This window comes from Myotis yumanensis, unplaced genomic scaffold (assembly GCF_028538775.1).
Source record: "Myotis yumanensis isolate MYYU_CA2020_CCGP unplaced genomic scaffold, mMyoYum1.0.hap1 SCAF_17, whole genome shotgun sequence".
NCBI lineage: Eukaryota > Metazoa > Chordata > Mammalia > Chiroptera > Vespertilionidae > Myotis > Myotis yumanensis.
In genome coordinates, this window is record NW_027223768.1 from 1,398,575 (window position 1) to 1,421,279 (window position 22,705).

Below are 22,705 nucleotides of genomic sequence, written 5' to 3' on the forward strand. Positions count from 1 at the left end.
TACTTGAAGTTTTATGTAATGACCACTTTGTCCACCACTGCCCCTAACTTCAACTCCTAAGTGTCAGCTGACCCTCAGGACTATTATCCTACTTTCTAGCTGAGAAATGGGCTCAAGCGGATCAGCCGAACGTGGCCCAACACCACAAAGCTGACAAGTACTTAGCACAGGACCTGCCCTGGGTCTCCCTCTATCAATACAACAGACATGCCTTGATCAGGGCCAAGTTCAAACAAAAACCCGCTGAGACTTCTGGACCTGAGACTGTTTACATTTTCAGAGCAACATTACTCTCCAGCAGATGTGTCAAAATGTAGTTGGAAAAGGTAAAACTTCCCAGTGTTTAGCTATGTTTTTGCCTTGTCTTTTCTAAGACAAAACAAAAAGAAACACAACAACAAAAAATTTCAATTTCTTCCCAGTAGATACTAACAAAGTGAGTTTTTATTCACTATTCTGTTTATGCCTAGGCGCTGGCATATTGGATGCTAGGAATCCTAATTGTAATTTTTTTTTTTTAAAAATAGGCTTTTATGCCCTGACTGGTTTGGCTCAGTGGATAGAGCATCGGCCTGCGGACTGAAGGGTTCCAGGTTTGATTCTGGTCAAGGGCATGTACCCTGGTTGCGGGCACATCCCCAGTAGGAGGTGTGCAGGAGGCAGCCGATCGATGTTTCTCTCTTATCGATGTTTCTAACTCTCTATCCCTCTCCCTTCCTCTCTGTAAAAAATCAATAAAATATATTTAAAAAAGTAAAAATAAAAATAAAGTAGGCTTTTATTGATTTTAGAGAGAAAGGAAGGGAGGAGAGAGCGAGAAGCATCCACTGCTTGCCTCCTGCACACCCCCCAGTGGGGATCATGCCTGAAACCCAGGTATGTGCCCTGACTGGGAATCAAACCGCAGACCTTTTGGTGTCTGGGATGCGCTCACCAACCGAGCCACACCAGCCTGGGCCCCAATAAATGGCATCGTCCTCTTGTGTTAGCTCATCACGCTCCTTCCTCACTAGTCTTTGCTGTTCCTTAAACGCAGGGTGGTAGGTCCCCCGACGCCCTTCCCCTCTGCCCGGCGCACGGAGATTCCATTTCATACACGTCTCAGCTCCGATGTTATTTCTCAGCGAAACCCACCCTCAGCCCCAACCTAGAGCTCCACGTCCTTTCTTCTCTGTTACAGTGACACCCCCTCGAGTGGCTATGTTCTCAGCAGTTGGGCGGATCTGAGATGACCCTGACTTACGGTTTATTTGTCCTCGCCCTGCCTAACCTGTTCCAAGGTCTTGAGTTCGGAGTCTAGAACAGTTCCTCGCATATGAAAGACTCTCTTAGAAATACATATTTAATGGGGACATTATTGAGCCAGTCTCTTTGCCATCCAGACATCAGATGCCCTACAACACGGCTTTCAGAGTAACAGCTGCCTTTATCGGCGGCATGTCCGGGGACTGAATGCAGCAGAATTTGTGTCACTGGGATGTGTATTTTCTATTTTCTCGTATGTTGCATATTTTTTACATCAATACTGATTAGGTGATAAACCTCATCTTCTCAACTTCTCTCTACACTTTTTAGCACAGCTGTTCTTTAGTCACTGCCGGTCTCCTGCTGACTCGCTCCATTTCAAACACGTAGCCTATCTGCTCAGAAGTCAGAACATTTTGGTTTTCTCCACTTAGATAAGCAGTTTTCTAAGAAAACCCCATTTCTTTATTGTAGTATAAGTTTGACTCCTCCACTCAAAATGTTCTAAATTAAACATCCCATATCAGATGTATTCTATAGCATTTTTATTGAGAAAAGTAATATAGTGTAGCTGGAATAAAAGTAAAAATTACTTTAAGTCATATGAGTGTAGATAAATAGTATTATTGAATAAAGTTATTGCCAATTACAAGATTGTGTGAGATAGGAGACGGAGATATCTCAGAATAAAGAACTTCATCTAAGTTGCCTAAGAACTGGCTCAGACTAATTTTAATAGACTATGAGTTTCAGAGGAACACTGTGCTGTAAATCTGTAGGGTGGGCCCATCTGGGTTCCAAAGGGCACTCAGGAATGTTCCCCGCCAGCCACACCCCCTGCGCTTGCTCAGCATGTCAAGGGAGCTCAGTAGTGGAATGAGAAGCAGCCCAGCTGAGGTCAGCATGCCCGCCTTTAAGGGGGTGACGTTCAGCACCACGGACAGAGCTCACAGGGCCCCACCAGGCATGAGGTACGTGCACAACCCAACACCCAGTGAAATCCCATCCCTGTGGCCTGCATTTCAGGGTGCTGGGTCTTGGCCTCACATGCAGTTCAGCTCAATACTCCATTATCCCTGTCAAGGAGCCTCAGGTGGGGCTGGAATTTTCTTCTTTTTTTTTTTTTTTTGGAAAAATTATTTTTTCCTGCAATTTGAACTTAGGGCAACAGATCGTGTCAAAAGCAAACAAGCACATTTTTTTTCTCTTAAAAAAACAAACAAACAAAAAAACCAAACCCAAGCCTGGCCGGCGTGGCTTGGTAGTTGAGAGTCAACCTATGAACCAGGAGGTCAGGGATCAATTCCCGGTCAGGGCACATGCCCGCGTTGCAGGCTTGATCAATGACTCTCTCTCATCATTGATGTTTCTATCTCTCCCTCCCTCTCTCTTCCTCTCTGAAATCCATAAAAAATATTAAAACAAAACAAAACAAACCCAAGTTTTGAATACCTAGGAAAGGTCTCCATTGGATTTGACTCTCAGCTGAACCCCAGCAAAACCCAGCTCACAGTCATGTTTATTTTTTCTCTGCTGTTTCTCCAGCTTCTACTACATGTTAGAATGAGATCGTGGCAGAGAACACACAGGCTGAGGAGAGCTTATGTTCTGAGAGGGCTCCACTGAGGCAGAAGCACACTCCGCTGCTCCTGACTGGAGTCTTTATTTACACAACAACTAACCAGCCAGGGGCATCTTTTATCTGATCAACAACCCTTTCCCAATATGTCCAGACGCTCACTGCTGTCGGAATTCTCCTGACAAATACTAAAATAGGTAACCGTAATAAAGCACTAATGAGATCATTATAACTAGTTTTGTCTGTATTTAAAGCCCAGATTTAAGATCTTCATTAGTGATTAACTACTGGAAAACTTTGTTCAATCCCTTGAGTTCTTTTTAAATCTTCATCTACTATAATTACCGATATTCAATCATAAAACGCTCCATGGCTGTGAACACAACTGAACTTTGAATAAGAACAAGGATGTTACAAATCTTGGCTGTTTAAAAGGTTAATCTTTAAGTAGATTAATGACACGGTGATCTTTACCCATTTCAAGACTTTTTTTGGCTGAGGAAGAGAGACTTAGGACCAGCTCGAGAGAATACTTCCTCAGGAATGTTTAACCCCTAAATCTTGAACTTTCTGATCATGTGAGTAGCATGTGGTCCACCTCTGGTCTTGATTCTCAGCTGCATTAACATAAACAAAGTGGCCCCCAGCCAGGTGGCTCAGCTGGTGGGAGTGTCATCCCAGGCACCGAAAAGGCTGTGGGTTCGACTCCTGGTCAGGGCACACACGTAGGCGGCAGGTTAAATCCCTGCCTGGTCTGGGCACCGATGGGAGGCAACCAATGGATGTTTCTCTTTCTCTCTCCCTTCCACTCTCTCTCAAGTTAATAAAAACATATCCTTGGGTGAAGACTTGAAAAATGAAATAAAATAAAATAAAAATAAATGAACAAAGTGACCTTTTCCCCATCAGTTTTAGAGAAGAGTGGCAATTAACTGTGAAGTTTTATTTGAGCTGAAACTTTCAACCCAAAAGTGACTTAGAACAGGAAATGAGGGCATTTTACATGTGTTACCCCCAAATCAAAGAGATAGAAATGTGGAATATTTCCTTTTGTTAAATACAAAATAGTTACTTCAAAAGGAATCTTGTAGGAGACGGTATTTTAAATTCATGATGCACATTTTTTTTTCAGAATTCAATTCCGTTTTAAGGCAAATTAGCTACCAGTCTCCAGCCAAGAGATGTATTTTAGAAATGTCATTTTCTCACCTGTCCAAGCCTTTCAAAATATGGTTTGTCATGGGCACAGCAAGGCCAAGGATGAAACTCAATATTTCTGACCCCTAAAATCTTTGCAACAAAGGAATACAGAGAATCAACACAGAAATTAATAAACGACGGCTAATGAGACAGCGCTGGTATTCACCTGCACTCTAACGCAAGACACCGCTGATTAACACGGTCCAATTATCTCCGTGGCGACCGGGGAGCGGCAGGTAAGCATTTAAAGTGCAAATCTTTGCTGATGTGTGTTCATCAGCCAGGGCTGTCAGAGCCTTGAGAGGCTTAGGGAGGTGGTACGCCGTTTATAAACCGGAAGGTCTTCTGCATGATTCAGGAATATAGATACTGTCAACGTGTGATTCAATTACGGCTGCCGCTTCCTGGAGGATTTCTTGTTTATTGTTTTGCAAGACGTTTCCTCAGCCCTCAAAGCCGTTCTCTCTCCCGCATGAGTTCGCACGCACACTCCGGTGCCGGCCTGTCTGAGCTGTGCCACCTGCATCATTCGACGCCCCGCAGCCCCCCCATGTCCCGGTGTCTGCACAATTCAGGGCCCGCATCATTCAGCAATGATGTTCCAGGGGCAAGTGACACCAGGTCTGATGAAGCACAGGTACCACAAGTTCGCAAGTTTCCATTTGCCTGTTGAATTTTAGGGGCGAGGTCAGAGGAAAAACCCATGTTGAAGGAGGCACAAGGCTCTAAACTGTTATCATCACAGCCCGTGAATTACGGTTCCATGTCCGTTGTGCTCGCAGATTTTATACACCATAATGTCAAGGCAACCTGTACTTGAGAAGCGTATGCTTTAAACAAAAATGAAATAAACTTGACTTTAAAATAAGTAAAATAAGCATCAGCCCAGATTCGTATGTCTAAGTACCAGGAACGTGGATCAAAAGGAACCAGCGCATGGATACGCACTATTACAGTGACAGTAACAGAGCAAGACCCGCGGAGCACTGTGGAGTCTGGCCACCCTGGGAGCTCCTGGGTGTGCCCAGTGCTGGGACTAGTAGGTGAGCCTGGGACCCAGCTGACCCCTGGCGAGTCCCTTCTCTTATGAAGGTCACAGGCTAAGCAAGACAGACAGACGTGGAACACCACGAAGAGATGCACCTACGGGGCGACGGACTCGGGAGGAGGCCGCTGGGGGAGGGAGAGGAGGCTGCAGGTGCGGCAGGGGGCGAGCCTGATGGGCTGCAGCAGTGTGAGCAGCTCAGCCTGGCGCCCGGGGTCCAGGGAGCTGTGAGCAAGGCCAGGAGAGGGCGCTGGCGGGGACAAGATCATCCCGGGCCCTGGATGCCATCAGAAGGCAGGTTTTAAAAAATATATTTTTCATTGATTTCAGAGAGGAAGGGAAATGGAGAGCTAGAAACATCAATGATGACAGACAGTCACTGGTCAGCTGCCTTCTGCATGCCCTACAGGGGATGGAGCCCACAACCCGGGCCTGTGCCCTGACCAGGAATTGAAATGTGATCTCCTGGTTCATAGGCTGATGTCCTGGAATTCTGTTCCTTCTTCGAGTCCTGGTTGGGATGCTGCCTCCCCCACAAAGCCTTCCCAGATCCTGCCCATGGGGAGCAATCTCCCCCGCCCCCACCTCCTACACAACCTCCATGCTGCTTTTCCGGATGTGTCATGTGTCCCGTGGCAGATCTGTCCACCTGACTTTCCTTTACTACACACTGTGGCTAAGAGCAGAGTCGCTGTGAGTGTGTGGGCTCTGAGAACTCGGAAGTTACTTGAGCTGACTTTATATCACGTATTTCATATAAGAAGTCACATTCCTTCAAAGGCGGCACGATTCAGACTCTGCAAGGGGTGGATAGTATCACTTTGATGATTATTTGAAGACTGATATGTCATTACTTCTTCCAGGACACACACACACACACACACAGTATTCCTACAAGAAAGTTAAATAAACTTGCTATTAAAACAAAGATGTAGGGAGCTAGGAAGACTAAAGCAAAAGGATAGTTCAACTCCTCAGACTACTGTTAGCCCAATTCACTTCGATTATGTTGTTATTTGACCCAATTTAATAGAGAAATGTACAATTCCATTTTAATAGCAAACTGAGCTGAAGGAGACGACCAAACACTTGGAACTAGAGAATAAAAATCCAGCCCAGAAATAATTTGCCCAGGAAGCCCTCGGCACCTGCCTTGAGAAGCCCATATGCTTCTCGGCATCTTACCGTGAGGCCCGCATGCAGCGCAGAGGCTAACGGGACACCGAGAGGGTCACCAGGGCGCTCGCGGTCTAACTGTGAGCTGCGTGGCTGGGGCTCCTCTAAAGCAGTGATTCATCTTAGTGCTACACTCAGCGATGATTTTAGGTCTAAATTTGTTGTTGTTGTTGTTGTTAAAGAAATACAAACGTGAGCCTTTCTCTGTTTTCATCCTGCAATACGTTAAGGACGTTGCAAAGGCATGATAAATGAACACAGTGTGTGCAGGGGTGGGGATGCCTCTGTGTCCCCGTGGTTAAATGCACGATATGGAGAGAGAGCGAGACAGCATGAGTCCCAACATACCGCATACGAGCTGTGTGACGTTACAGAGCTTACTTGACCTCTCGGTGCCTGCTTCTCTTTCAGTAAGAAGGGTCTCTAACTGTGACCACCTGATCAGGTGATGATTAGATGAGATAATACAAGAAAAGCCCCTTGCATCTGATAAGATGGCTTATACTCTAATCGTTAGAATTTCTTACTCAGTTGCCAGAAGCTCACTAATGAATCCAGACAGACAGAAGAGGTGAGGAGGGAGTCTGATCTCCCAGACCTTCTCCACTGTGCGCAGCGAATGTTAGGAATCCCACAGCGTCTCTTGCGTGTCTGTAACGTGCTTGTAACTTTCCTGGGCTCTGGAGGAGTGACGAAGAAACAGCAAAGGCCCCTGCTTTTCAGAAGCTTAACCCGAACAAGCCGGCCGTTAACCAGATGTGCTAACTGAGCTGGGAGCAACTTAGGGCCGTTCCTCAGGCTTGACTTCTCATCTACACACGTCTTTTCGAGCGAGTTCACACCGATGACAACTTCTCACACCGCCTCACGCGGGAGCGCTCAGCGCTGTCCCCTTCTTCCTTCGTTAGGACCATTCGATCTTGTTTTGTTTTAAACCGGGGAAGTGAGAAAAGGTGTCTTTTCCTTTTCCCTCTCGGAAAGGGCTTAGCATGGGTTGTGGGCCCAATTTCTTCCCCACCTCGCCACCTTCACAATGCCCTCCCCTCCCCGCCCCACCCCACCCCCCCCCCCCGCCACGCCCGCCAAGGCAAGAGTAGCGTTTGGAATGACTTAGCAGAGCTGCCTGCCGGCTCAGGGAAATGGTAAAGCAGGTGCCTGGCCTGGCCCGGCCCACATCGAAGGCGAAGCGGTGCAGGAACACAGGTCACTCGTGGCCTGACAGGTTACAGGGAAGAACTAAGGACACCAGCGCTGGTGCTCGGCGTGTGCTCAGGGCCATGGCTGGAGGCGCCCGCAGATGGCCCCGCGTCAGTGAGAAGCAGGTTATGATGGCTCCGCAGACGGCAGCTTCGTGCGTGTGAGCGCGCAGGCCGCACACTAAGGAACGCCTGCTGCTCCCTGTCATTGGCTGTGGTTGTTGTTCTCCGGAATGAATGGGAGGATTTCCCCTGATTCCCCTCTTCGGCTCCGTGTCCCACATGGAGACGGAGTGATGCAGATAGGAAGGGACGTGGTTCTGACTTGTGGATTTTCAAGTTCAGATCGGACACGTTGCGGTAAGTGGCATCTGCCGCTGTTAGGGTTTCATGAGCACGTTACACGGAGTGATCCGGGCAGACGCTGGATGGAGACTGAAAGCGCCTGGCAGCTCATCTTCGCAGACAGAGCTGAGTTCGAATCCAGACTGTGAGACGTTCTGGCTTTGTAAACTCTGGCAACCATCTGGAGTTTGAGTTGCTCAGCCTGTGAAATGGGCCTGATGCGTCCCACCTCAGAGGGTTAAATACAAACGCAGCCCTGGACCGTTTGGCTCAGTGGATAGAGGATCAGCCTGCGGACTGAAGGGTCCCGGGTTCGATTCCAAGTCAGGGCACATGCCTGGGTTGTGGGCTTGATCCCCAGTGGGGGCTGTGCAAGAGGCAGCTGATCCACGATTCTCTCTCCTCATTTATGTTTCTCTCTCTCTCCCTTCCTCTCTGAAATCAATAAGTGTGGGGTGCAGCTACAGTGTTTTGGCCAGGTTCAAGCCTCGGACTAATGAAAGGACAGGGTCCTCTCATTGCCATGTGCAAGTCCCAGCTGGAGGGCAGGGCCCTCCCAGCACAATCATAGCCAACGGCTGTGGTTGTAAGCTTGAACCTATGGTCCGAACACGTGGCCCCACGTGCCTTGTGGTAGAGTTCGGGTGCATGTAGTTGAGTGAGGTTGGAACTCACAAGAATGCTTTAAACAACGTGATCACGCCCCTACTTTGCCTCGTGGCATCTGCTATAAAATAAAGACACGGCTTGTGGGCGCCGGCGCTGTCTCCTCATCAGGGAGCAGTGTCCCACCGAGACCCAGCTGTCATTCTCTTGTCTGTCTTTTCTCAATCCTTTCACCCCCCCACTCAGGATCACCTTTGGCTGTAACAAATAAGAATATATTTTAAAAAAGAAGGAATTCTAGCCTAGTCCCTACACCTCATTTCAGATTTCTTTATGGAATCCCACGACTCTCCAATTTGACGACCCATGAAAGCCTTGGATGTTATGTTGGAAATAAGATACTGAAACCACAATGCTCAGTGACACCAACTTCTCCTTCTCTGTTCCCTGCTGCCCCCAGGCCCTGCAGACTCAGGTGCCTGTCACTGGGGGCAGGTGTCCAGCTGTCTGTGTTTGAACCCGCCCTCACTCCGGGGGCGGGGGGGCTGAGCTCCTGACCTCTCACCTCCCCACAGGACTTGCCTATGTGTGAGGTGGCTTCAGTTTAGAAGGTAAGAACACGGCTCTTCCCAACATACACGGATCCTCACACTTAAAGACCCAGACACATAAATCCCAAGTCCAAAGGTCCAGGGTCACTCTCATTACCATGTGCACCACGAGTTTGCTTCCTGCGGGTTTCACGCTCTCCCTGCCCCCGCCCCCCAAACGCCCCCAATCCCCTGGAGAGCCCAGGGCGTCCTGTTCCTTCACTGGGATGGGGAGTAGGTGGGTTCGCTTCAGGCCGATGCTCAGGAATTTAAGCCAGAGGATGGACTGGGAGGGTGAGGACTCTCATTGTAGGCACGCCCCCCCCTTCCTCCTCCCTCCTCTCCCCTCCTCCCCAGAGAGAGGGGGCCGCGTGATGGACAGACAGCCTGATGCAGGGCTGCCGCTAAGCCGCCTGGATGCAGACCCCTTCTCGTCATTAGCAGGTGGCCCTGGCTAAATCCACGGCTCGCTGCTCGGCACGGCCCCTGAGATTTCAGCGTCAGGCCCTCAGAAAATGCTTAACATTAACCTGGAATCCTGACACCCTCGGAACCCGGCTCTCTGCCAGGCTTCCCTAATTAATCCCACGTCCTGTCCCCTGTCCCGGGCGAGGCAGTGACGCGGGAACTGCTTCTGAGGCTGGCGGAGATGAGCAGCTCCCAATGAAACGGTGGCCCCGCGTCCTGCGATTCTCCTAGCACAGGAGAGGCACGGCTCCGTGAATATTTAAACGCCTGCTCCCGCAGTGACACGCTGCGCTCTAGTTTTACTTTCGCCAGAGAACATTTTTTGATTAGTTTCAAGCCTGAAATCATTCTTTAGGAAAAGGAAGAAACACACACACACACACACACACACACAGAGGAAAGAAATTTAATAATTCATGGCCATGGCTGCCGAGGTAAGTTTTCTTAATATGCCTGTCAGGTCCTGGGGTTTACAGAGTCTATCACATATTTTCTTAGAGGCTGGGACAGACACGCATTGATTTTCCTCGTTTTGAACAAAAGAAAATATACCCCATCCCCACAGGCCCAGGAAGGGCCGGCTCGCAGACACGGCGTGGTGTTACCGTTCACCTGCAGGGCCACGGTTATTTTAAAAAACGCACGGGAGGACGCAGACTGTCTACGCTGGAAACCTCTGCCCTCCCGTCAGTCCTTCCGCGGGCGGTGTGGGCCTGTGGCCGTGGCCGCCAGGCCCCGTGAAAAATGATGGAAGGAGGCCTCTGTGCAGCGCTCTCCTGCTGAAATGGCAGGCTCCGCGCCTGGCATTTCCCTCCTGTCTGCTCGGTTGCCAGGAAGCAAACATGAACAGTGAGGACTTGTGTCGGGCAGGTAGCAGGCGAGCTCGCTGTCAAAAATCTATTATTAGGGCTCTGATCTCCCGCGCAGACCCGGCCCAGGGACCAGGCGGAGGGGAAGGCGACACAATGCCCAAGGGGACCCCTTGTCAATCAGCACAGGAGCATATGCAAATGAGCGCATGCAAATGAGGACGGGTCCAATCTGAGCCTCACTCAAACCCAAGGCTCCTTTATGCTGGGAATTGCCACGCGGCGTCTCTATTTGATCTGCCTCCTTTGGGCTGTTCTGTAAACACGGCGCAGACCGGGGCCTTTAATAATTTGATCAGTAAAACGTGTGATCGTCGGAGAACGTTTTCACATCCTAGTATGGGAATCATAGGCTAGGTGTGTTTTGGCATCACTTTGGTGCACACATATATGCACACACACACACACACACACACAGAGATGAGTGGGTAGCAAGCAGAAGGCTCTCCTTTGAATTATTCTTTTGGCATGATTTATCATTTTTTGTTATTCATTTAAATATTACCTTTATCAGGTTATGATAGTCATTTCAATATCAAAATGTAAGCTTTTATTGGTAACGATGGTTATAATCAATAGCTGAAATTTGTGAGATACTAGGCGTCCTTTTCTAAAAGAATTTTATGTGTCAGGAACCCTGTGATTGGCACATAAAAAATCCAGCCCATGAAGAACGGTTTCCTATAAAACACGCACGCACGCAACCTCGCAGGACTCATTCGTACCCATGTCTGAAAGGACACGCCCCCAGGGAGGACCTCATGGGGCATGTCACACCACGGCGGGACGGCTCTGCTTACACAGGTGATGGCTGTCCCTGGGTTCGGGGCTGTCTGAAGATGTCACTATTTGAAACTAAGTAACTTGAGACTAAAACAAGAAAAAAAATAACGAAAACTAGGAAAAATAGTGAGTCATCCACTTGACGACGGCGTTTCTAAATAATGTCACTGGTGAGATGAGTGTTTCTTCCAATCAAATTAACCTGAGGGATCCTAGCCTCCCCTCAAAGAAACCCCAATAATATATTCAACGTGTGGTGCTCCGTGAGCTGCCGATGGATGTTAACAAGTTCCCTGCATGGATCCTAGAAAAGGAAAGGTAGGGAGCAGCCACTTACAGCAGAAAGTCCCTACTGGCCAAAGCAAGGTTCAGACCATCGCATTTGTGTGTTTTCTTAATTACTGAATTTATTGTGGTGACACTGGTTAATAAAATTAGATAGGTTTCAAGTGTACGGTTCTATAATACATCGTAAATACACTGGATCGTGTGTTCACCACCCAAAGTCAATTACTCTTCCATCACGACATATCCTGCTTTTCCCCTCATCCACCTCTCCCACCCCCTCTCTAGTCATCACCACACTGTTGTCTCTGTTTGAGTTGTTGTTTTTATTTTTGCTTAATTCCGTCACCTTTTTCACCCAGCCCCCCAACTCCCCTCCCCTCTGACAGCTGTCCATCTGTTTTGTGTATCCATGAGTCAGCTTCCTATTTGTTTATTTTGTTCATTAGATTCCACACATAAGGGGAATCATATGGCATTTGTCTTTCTCTGACTGGCTTATTTCACTGAGCATAATAATCTCCAGGTCCCCCCATGCTGTTGGAAAAGGTAAGAGGTCCCTCTCTTTTATGGCCGAGGAGTGTTCCACTGTGTAAATGTCCCACAGCTTTATTATCCACTCGTCTACTGATGGGCACTGGGGCTGCTTCTGAATCTTGGCTATTGTAAATAGCACTGCAATGAACACAGGGGTGCATGTATTCTTTTAAATTAATGGTTTGTGTTTCTTCGGATATATTCCCAGAAGTGGGATCGCTGGGTCATGAGGCAATGGCATTTTTAACTTTTTGAGGAAACCCCATACTGCTCTCCACATTGGTTTCACCAACTGCATTCCCACCAACATCCCTTTCCTCCACATCCTCGCCCGCACGTGTCTGTGGATTTACTGACGGTAGCCGTTCTGACAGGCGTGAGGCGGTACCTCCTTGTGGTTCTCCTTTGTGTCTCTCTGATGATCAGTGACTCTGAGCATCTTTTCATGTGTCCGTTGACCATCTGTGTGTCCTCTTTGGAGAAGTGTCTATTCAGGTCTTCTGCCCATTTTTTAATTGGATTGTTTATTCAGTTTGTGTAAAAGTTCTTTATAAATTTTGGATATTAAGCCTTATCAGATGTATCATTTGGCCAATATGTTCTCCTAATTTTTTTAATCTTATGAAAGTATCTGGTGGCAAATTTGGTGAACTGCCCCGGACTGAAGCTGCATTTGGGGTCTCGAACCCACAGCTGATAAACCTAGGAATGGAACGTGGCCACCTCGTTCCCAGCGCCCCTACAATGGGAAACCCACCCCTCTCACCCAGACTGTGAGGCTCGCTGCGGAAGGCACTGCACGGAGCTGCTCTTGCCCTGAAATAGATTCCCTGCCTCCTTCAGCCGCTTCTCAGATTCTATTACCTCAAGGTGAAAGCAAACACAGCTTTCACAGCGGAAAACGATTCCTTGTGTCAACATGGAGAGAGGCTCTTTTCAAAACAGATGGTCTAACGGGAAGGGACTTAGTGGAGAACCTGCTGGAAATGAGGTCCCAGCTCTTGAAGACGTGGGGGGCGTTCTGTTTGCCGGGAACGTTCCACCGAGGCCTCGCCCAGCTTAGGGCCCGAGCGGGTGTTTGTCCAGGAGTTCATAAATCTCAGGAACGCCTGTGTGCAGGGCCGCGGCCGTGACCGGTGTGCGCGCACAAAGGCTCGTGCGGTGGCTGCGACTTCGCCGGCTGTTGGACTGAGTGACGGCGCAGAGACTATGAGGGAACAGCAGCTTCCTCGAGCCCCGTGAATGGCGCTACGGACGTAGAACACCACCGCGATCCTTCTCTCATCGATTGGAATGCTCAGCCCCCCCAGGGGCGCCTCGATTCCCCTGCTGCAGTGTGAGCGGCCGAGGACAGTGCCAGCAACGGTCTGCTCGGGGTCTCCTGCCTCCATCCGTGGGCACCGTGGAGCGGCCCCTGAGATTCCGCACCGTGATGGCATTCCCGGCCCCTCTGGTAGCTCCCGCACCTCCTCCCCTTCCTCCTCCTCCTCCTCCTCCTGACATCATGGGAAGTTGTGGGGAGTGGCATTCAGTCAGAAGCAGAATACAGTGGGGCCTTGACTTATGAGAGTCCCGACTAACGAGTTTTTTGAGGTATCAGCTGTCTCTCCGCCGATTTTTTGCATTGAGTTGACAGAGTAATTTGAGTTAACGAGCTCCTTAACAAGCTCGGTCTCCTAAGTCAAGGCCCCACTGTATAACCTTTTCTTTCTTTTTTAAAATATGTATTTTTTATCGATTTCAGAGAGGAAGGGAGAAGGAGAGAGAGATAGAAACATCAATGATGAGAGAGAATCACGGATCAGCTGCCTCCTGCACGCCCCCGACTCGGGATCGAGCCCGCAACCTGCGCCTGTGCCCTGACCGGGAATCGAACCATGAGCTCCTGGGGCAGCCGGGACCTACTGAGCTACACCGGGTGGGCCCCGCTCTGCTTTAAAGGCAGGTGTTCGATGCCGCGAGAAGGTGTGCGGGACGCGAGGTCTGCCACTGCCTCTGGGCTGAAGCTGCACACGCTACAAACGGCCCCATTTGTCTGGGGCAGTGGGAAAGCCAGATGGTTTGAGAAGGTTGATTTCAGAGTCCTAGCACATGTGCCAACGAATGGAGACTGTGAGGAGGACACGAACATAGGGCGCCTGTGTTCCCCTGCAGGCCCCGGCGGGAGCCTTCACTCGTCAGTGACAAGACAATCGTGACGATGAGAAATGTGGACCCAGGGGACAGAATCCCTTACAGCCCTCACTCAGCGTCCCCTCATCTCGAGCCCTCACAGACAGCCTCCAGTTCCCAGGTAGCCGTCTGTCCTTCCCACTGGGAACTGTCACCAGCAACAAGACAAGGTGGGGTCATCAAAGACCCGAGACTCTTGCTTGGGACACGCCCTCCGATCTTTCAGCAGCGTCCCCGACCCCGAGAGCAAGACGCCAGGGAGGGCACCACCTACCCGACACTCCTCCGTACGTGGTCCGCTTCCCGGCGCCCACTGCTGGCCAGGGCGTGCCGTCGGCTCGGAGTCCCATCAGGCCCGAGACCGTGTTGGTGGCGGTCACACCGTCTGCGCCACCTGCGGAAAACACATCACCACTGACCTGCAGTTTTTAAAGGGACACGGGGAAACCCATTCAGACCCGAAAGCCCGGGAAAATGTGCCCGGCACCACCTCACGCGAGTGTTTCCCCAGCTGGTGTCTGCCCTAAGCCCGCTCCTCCAACTGCACTTAACACGCTCGGCACACACACGGTTAACCACCGCCTCTCCCTGTTCCCGATTCCTGTACAGACGTATGGATGCCCAATGTTCTGTACTCAATGCTATTTTCCAGGTAATTTACAATATATATGTGTAATATATTTGCAAATCAGGATGCAATTTCCAGTGGGTAGAAGGCAGTGTAGATGATTTGTAAAATCATGCACTGACCCTATCATTTATGGATTCAAGAAATGTCTGCTGCACGTATGTTTAAGGCAGTGTACTAGGCCCACCCAATAAAATATAATGGCAGCTCGTCAGCAATTTCACATCATGGAAGGTGGGATCTTTCTTTCACTTTGTTAAAGGTTCAGACGCTACTGTGGGACTGTTACATTATCAGGTCATTGGTTTCCGGGTGATCCGTTGTGACTGTGGTTTTGTTCCATAATTCTCCCTGCGGGAGACACGAGTTTATGAGGAAACAGGAATGTTCCTTGGCTCCCAAGTCTGGCGTCTCTTTATGAGCCTGAGTCCAGGGGCATCTACCGGTCTGTGAGCTCAGGCTCACTCTGATGCTTTCCTTAACCTCTAAACCAGCGGTTCTCAACCTTCTGGCCCTTTAAATACAGTTCCTCATGTTGTGACCCAACCATAAAATTATCTTCGTTGCTCCTTCATAACTGTCATGTTGCTACTGTTATGAATCGTCATGTAAATATCTGATATGCAGGATGGTCTTAGGCGACCCCTGTGAAAGGGTCGTTCGACCACCAAAGGGGTCGAGACCCACAGGTTGAGAACCGCTGCTCTAAACCAAGACACACACGTACATTCGTGGCCAGAGATGAACTGTGTGTGACTCCATCCTTCAGGCGCGAGTGCACACCTGGGCCATCGGCGCGGGTCTAGCAGCCTTACCTTCCTTGGCAGCTCTCGCGATGCTGACGATGTCCGTGACGTTGGGGGTCAATTTGGCAAAAAATGGAATGCGAATCGCTTGCCGAACCCAGCGGCAGATGTTCCGCACCAGCTCCGGATCCTGTCAGACAGGTAAGCGAAATACAGACCGTGATTAAAGAGCCCCCTGTCACCGCCGCGTCCCTGCGGACACCCCACCGGCGCTGAGCTCCACGGCATTTCTCAGGATGACACCTGGATGCACGGGGGTGGGGGGTGGAGGGTGCCCCCGCTTGACGTGAACGGAGAGTCAAAGCACAGAGGTTACACTCAACAGGGCCTTCGGACCCAAAACTACGCAGCATCCGACAGAAGGACGTGCCACCCACGATGTAGCAGGAATCAAACTAAACTTCCGGGGGAGAGTTTGCGACACCCGCAGAATTTCCAGTGACCTCCCTGGCTGAAGTCCAGCAGGGAGAATCTAAACTGGGGCCTCCTGGGTGAACGCTATGGGACCTGAAACCTGTTGCTTTCGTTGTTATTATTATTGTTACTATGCAATCCTCACCAGAGGATATTTTTCCATTGATTTTTTTTTTTAGAGAGAGTGGGAGAGAGAGGCAAGACAGAGAGAAACATCGATGTGAGAGAGACACATCGATTGGTTGACTCCTGCCCGTGCCCCGACCAGGGCCTGGGCTGAGGAAGAGCTTCAACCAAGGTACGTGCCCTTGACCGGAATCGAACCCGGGACCGACGCGCTACCCACAGAGCCATCCCGGCCAGGGCTCACTTCTGTTCTCAGGAGGCTCAGTCAGGAGAAGACCTGTGACCCCCAGTCGATCTCTGAGGATGCGAGCAGGTGCTGAGACAGGCTGCACACGAGCTCATCAGGAACCTTGGCTCCTGCAAACGTTCCCAAGATCCGAGCAGCACCTCGCAACACGCACCCTGGAAAGAACTGACCACAGCGGCGCCAGTGGAGTCAACGCGCGCCCGTGCTCCCGCGCCCGTCCCCGGGGGTTCCGCGGCGCCTGCGTTCTCACGGACGAGTGTCACTTCGAGGGTGATCACCTGTCATTTAGAGGGTGATCGGAGAAAACAGCTCCGATGTAGTCACGCTCTTTGAGTCCCACCCAGACAACAGTCCTCCCCGCCCATTACTTTTAGTGCGAAATGTATTCTGACAGGTAGAGTGCACCCTGATAGATCACCCTAAGATATGCAAAAGCAATTCGTTACTGAACGTGGGAATATTATCTTAGCAAGTGGAAAGGTGGTTTTTGAATAAAAGAAAAAGCCAGAAAGAAACATAGTCACGTATTTCAACGATGAAACAGTAGGCAAGCACACCCTTTGCAATTAATCTTTGTATATGTAAGAAAGCTGCTCTTTGCATTTTAACCTTTCCGAGTCTTTTAAGATGAGATTTCGAATGGTCTAACCTTTAGAAAGGACCTTTTCACGTGGGCCTCATGCGTCTCAGCCCGTCATCTCGCGTCCTTCCAGACCTTATGCGTTTGTGGGCCAAGGCGCTACGACGAGGCGATTTCTGGTGATTGTTATTGTCTCCGGGCAGCAGAACTAATCATTTTAACAAAGAAACAGTCCTTCTGGCTGTGCTTGTTCTCTTTTTCAGGACAGTCATTTCCTCATGAAGCAGAACGATGAATGCGGCGGCGTGTGGCACGCTCGACAGGGCACACTGCCCCGTGAATAGTAAAACCTGGAGACTGAGCTGAACAAATTCTCACTCATGAAAATGGAGATCGGCCCTGCCCACGCGATGCTCATGAAATATTTATCACCGCGCCATCGGCGTGATGGAGGGAGTTGCATCTTTGGGACTTTGATGTGTAAGTGATAAATTTCCGTGGGACGTAGCCTAGAAATGACAGCAGCTCTAGGTGATGGGGGTAGCATGTCCTTTGAGAAACTCGCTTCAAGGTAGAATCGGACAATAGGCGAACGATCACTCGCCTTGCATAATACGTGGCATGCAGCCTGCTCAGAATTACCAAAAACAGACATAAAATCTTATTGGGGCCTGGCTGGTGTGGCTCAGTGGATTGAGCATTGTCCCAGGCCCCAGGAGGTCGCTGGTTTCCTTGCTGGGCCATAAGATAATAATGTCTAATTCTAATAACTACTATATAGTTATAGTATACTAGAGGCCCGATGCACGAAATTCATGCAAGAGTAGGCCTCCCTTCCCGGGGCTGCCCTCGCAGCCCCGGCTTCGTCTGGAAGGACGTCTGGTCTAATTAGCCTATTACGCTTTTATTATTATAGGTAGTATGTAGCATATAGTATACAGCTACATGTCCTAGTGCTAGCATGTGGGAGTGATAGGTGCGGGTACCTTGCTGCTTTGAGGCCCCTGTGACAGGCCCTCTCTCTGGAGGACTGGCGTTCCCCCAATTACCGAGGGCACCAAATCTCCCTGGTTTCACGCTGCAAATAAAGGGAAAAGCACCAGAGAATGGGACTGAGAATTTCTTGATGAGCTAAATTACAAGTGAAGTTTGTGACTTTAAGAAACATTTCTCTTCAATTTACCTGGCAATTTTCATGCTGTACAAGTCTTTTCAAAATGCCTTTCTTAGAAGCTGGCGTTTCAGCGAATCCATTTAGCAGCTCTAAGATGTTTTCCACTGAGGAACTTCTGAGCCCTCATTCGCAGGCCCCGGCAGTAAGTAGCCAGCATTTTACTGCGTCCTTTTTCTGACAGAGAGAACGCGGGCCCCGAAGGTCAAACTGAGTGCCTCTTTCAACTTCTTAATTTTCTTCCCCATTTTCCAGGCCTGAACCATCATCTCCTTTAGCAAAATTGCTCCCTGAAGTGAAATTCTGCCATCCCTTGCACGCAAGAACTATGAAGGCTCCCACTTCATTCCTACCCGTAAGACCAGACGCAGCGTCAGAGTAATAAATTATTTTTAAAAGGGGACAAATGAAAGTAAGCATCTGAAGCTATAACCACCTGGTAGTCAGTAGCCGTGGGCCTGACATGTATGTGATGACGGGGATGACTGCCGAGAGGCGAGATGGGGCCTTCGGCTGATGTCAAATAGACCGAGCCTGTTCTCAACCGAATAGCGAGCTGGCGTCTCCCTCCCTGCGGCCACGGCGCCCCTCAGAGCCCGTATGCAGTGACCCCTCGCAGTGCTGGAGATGAGCCAACGCTCTCCATATGCCACAGAGATCCCACCGAGGGATCAATGATGCTGTGATTACATGTGGCCACACAGCTGGTTCTAAATAGTTACGAAACAGACCACACGTACGCTCTACACATGAACCACGACGGGCAGCCCACATCGGTCCCTGTCTAACGAAGGGAGTCAGGTTAGCCTACTGACCTGTGTGTCCCTCCCAGGCCAGCCGTCACTACCCCTGTTTCCTCCGCCCACAGTCCCCTCCCCACTCACGTCTACACACTGGCTCCAGCCCCCGAAAGAATTAATTTCCTCATTTATCTTCCTTTAAGGTTTTGTATATTCTTCTGTTCTTATGGCTTCATAGAACTTTAGCAAAGAGACGACTACCTGAGTATGATTTGCTACATAACTGGGTGGACCATTTGATAACAATATCTGACAAGTATCAGTAGGGTTGTACATTTCCAAAGACACGTTAGAAAAGATGATACAAATGGTCGGACGACATAGAACACAGGAGTGCTCCTGTAGAGCGTTCTTACACACTCGGCTGCTAATTGTCCAAGAGCGACACACCTACTGTGTGCAACTGGCTCTCCTGACAGCTCGCTGCAGTGTCTCTGCGACTGTTGCAATCAATCAGTATAGGAAAGCTATCACTTGCAAATGTTTAAGTTAATCTTACTGCATCAGTTCTTTGTGCCAAGGGGCCTCTGGGCTTATTTCTTCCTGTTATTGAACATCTCATCAAAGCTAACAATTTGTTTCAGGAGAGATAAGCTAGAGAAAATGAATTCCACGGTGAGTGAGAGGTAATCGGGCCAGTTTGATAGGAGGAACTTGACACCTACAAGAGCTATTAAAGAGAAAGGGAAAAGGAGAAAAATCGTAAATCTAAATTTTGTTAAAATTGCATGAATAGGAATGAGCATTAACAAAAAAATGTGTATCAGGATACGGAAGCTGAATCCTGCAGAAGATCATTTTTGTGGTTAAGCTATTAATGCTGAATGCCCCATGTCAGAGGGAGAAGAGCCGATTTTAGTATAAGCACACTCCAAGTCAAGTATCTCTCCCTTTGGGATAGAATCGGAGTTGCAAACGGACAGTCCTGGCCTTCTCCATTTCCAGTGTTGGATCCTTGACAAGCACTCGGCACGCAACCACAGGCGAGCTGAGAAACATCTGCGTCAACAGGTGTGAAGGGCACATCAGGTCAGCACCTTGCTCTACAATTAAAACACAAATACAGCCCGCCCGGCGTGGCTCAGTGGTTGAGCGTCGACTTACGAACCAGGAGGTTACAGTTTGATTCCCAGGCAGGGCACACGCCTGGGCTGCAGGCTCGATGCCCAGGAGGGGGCGTGCAGGAGGCAGCCGATCAATGATGCTCTCTCATTGATGTGTCTATCTCTCTCCCTCCCCCTTCCTCTCTTAAGTCAATAAAAATATATTAAAAAAATAACACACAAATACACACAAAAACGAGTAACTATCAGATTATTCCACATCTGTGAGTTTTGATCAATACAGTATTCACATAAAAAGGAATAGACAGACGTTGATATTTCTATGATACTTCCCCTAACTCCGACAACACCAAACATATACCGTGTGTTTCAAGAACCCCTTACTCAGGCCCGCACTTCTGATGTAGGGAACAGACAGCTGTTTGAACATCGTGTACCCTGTAGTTCATCTTGATACAGTGACATCAAATGGAACCACAGAAATAAACCCAGATCTGCCCAGCTGTAAAAGAAGTCAGAGGGAGGGAGGCCCACGTCGATGTGTTAGCAACAGCCCGAAGGAGTGTGAAGACCTGTCTGTTTCCTTTCACATCATGTTCTTGCTGTTCATCGTCAGCTAGTGCTTGAAGGGGGAAGGGGAGCGAGTCCGTGTGTGAGAGCCAGTCGGCGCCGTGGTAAACAGTAAGGCATCACCAGCCGTACTTATCCTGCTTGCACAGAGGAGGCCACCTGTTGCCCAACAAGTCCCTTATGGGGTGATACTCACTCACTCATTCATTCATTCATTCAACAAATATATGTTCAGCTACTGCCTTCGCTGCTGAGGTTATAACAGTAGATAAGACACTTACTGGACTCATGGAGTTGTCATTCAAGTGGAAAATACAGCAGGTAGAAAATGCATAAATGTGTAATACAGTGGAAAGTAGGTATTAAAATATATACAGCAGGGCAGGAGGAAGGGGGAGAAGGGGAGACTGGGAGGCGGTGTGCACTGGGGACGGCTGCCCGGGCTCACCCTGAGGAATCCACATGGAACCCTGTGTATTCTATCCAGGATCAACACAAATCACCACTTGCTGTTACAGTGACTTAAATCATTTTAATTTCATGGAGTTAACTTTTTTTCTGTGCTCCTAGATTTTGAGTGGTCTGAAGTCAGGACCTTAATATATTTTTCATCATGCCATATCATCTATAGGGAGCATAGCACTGGTTTACAACAGATAAAATTGTCGACTATTCATCACCTTCGCTAAGACTTTATGAGAATGAGACGTGACTTCAAAGCAAATACCAGGCACACATCTATATACAGAAAAGGCTAAGTGTCTGTCCGACGGATGGCTATGATGTGCAGTGACCACCAGGGGCAGACACTCAATGCAGGAGCTGCCATGATGTGCACTGGCCATTTAAAAATAAATGGCACCATGGACCTGGCGCTGACAAACCTTCCCCCAAGTGGGTCACAGGCCCTGCTACCACCCCAGAGTGACACCCCACCAAATCGCAGGCAGTGCTCCCAAGACCTGATGGCACAAAATGTGGCCCACAGCCTAGCCCAGCCCGGAAAGGGTCACTGTGGGCACTGGGTAATGACGTCATGTAGCAACGCCCGGCTTCCTCTCCCGAGCGACTAGCCTCCTTGGAGTTTCTTCAGCCCAGGAACATAACTTGCTTTACAGCCAGGTGCAAACATTTTACAGTTTAATCAAATGTCTGTGAAGCATTTTCCTGTGCCTCATCTCATTTGATCCTCACAGAAGTCCTGGAGTAGGCAGATAGAAGGCTCGATGGAATCCTATTTTCTTCTCATTAGCCGGGAAACAGAGATTTAGAAGCTTAGAAACTTGATCCGACTGAAAAGAAATGATGGACCTTGAAAATGACTCCAGGTTTTCCACTGCCCAGAATATAGTCAGACACTGCTGCAGTTAAACATTTTACCCTTTGTTGTCCCTGTGTGATCTACAATAATAATCTGCTTCGTGTTGATATTTACTGCTGTGTTGCTGACAATGACCTGAAAGAGAAGTTGGGGTGCTTTGCTAAGCTGGAAAAAGTTTAGCTACATCAGAAAGCAGGTCTAATGAAGCAAGTTTATTCTATATCTAGAAGAGGCTAAGTTGACTCACGCATGCACGATACATATAAAGCTCTTGCTGGCACCAATTGCACGCGTGTTTCGATCTGTCACTGTCGATTGTGAATTTGGTTGACACTTCTATTATTGAGAAAGGGCGAATAGCAATATTAAAATATTTCTTCTAATTAATTTCCTTTCAATGTGCACGAATCTGTGCACCCAGCCACTAGTGTTTTATAAGACCACTATTTGTTTCTATTACCCGGTTTTCTAGGTCACACAATAGCAGGACACCGAGAGGCAGGTGTTAGCGGGTAGAGGGCTTGTGAAAGTTAGGCTAATGCCGAGCCAAGCCATTCGCTTAACCAGCCTCATTGTACCAGTCACGGTTTTTGAAAAACCATATATTGCTCTACTTTATATGAGACCATTCACCAGAAGTTAAAACCGCAAATGTCTGCACTTGTGTTCAAATGGGTTATCGCTGGGTAGTGAGATTTTCTTCACAAAGAAGGAATGGAGAAAAAGGGAAGGAGGAGAGGGAGGGATGGAGGAAGGGAGGGAGTGAGGGAGGAAGGAAGGGAGAGGAGGAGGAAGGACGAAAAGAGGGGAGGAAGGGAGGAAGAAAGAGAGAGAGAGAGGAAGGAAGAGAGAGGGGGCGGAAGGATCGATAAGGGGAGGGGG

General features: G+C 49.0%; 1 protein-coding gene across 1 annotated transcript in view; it reads right to left on the reverse strand.

Annotated features, from left to right (window-relative positions):
- DPYD (dihydropyrimidine dehydrogenase) overlaps positions 1 to 22,705 on the reverse strand; it is a 347,040-nt gene that overhangs the window by 43,349 nt on the left and 280,986 nt on the right. Inside the window, exons 17-18 of the mRNA XM_070395710.1 lie at positions 15,540 to 15,660; positions 14,371 to 14,490 (exon numbers count right to left, since the gene is read on the reverse strand). Of these exons, the coding sequence (XP_070251811.1) occupies positions 14,371 to 14,490; positions 15,540 to 15,660 (241 nt within the window). The remainder of the gene's footprint in view (positions 1 to 14,370; positions 14,491 to 15,539; positions 15,661 to 22,705) is intronic.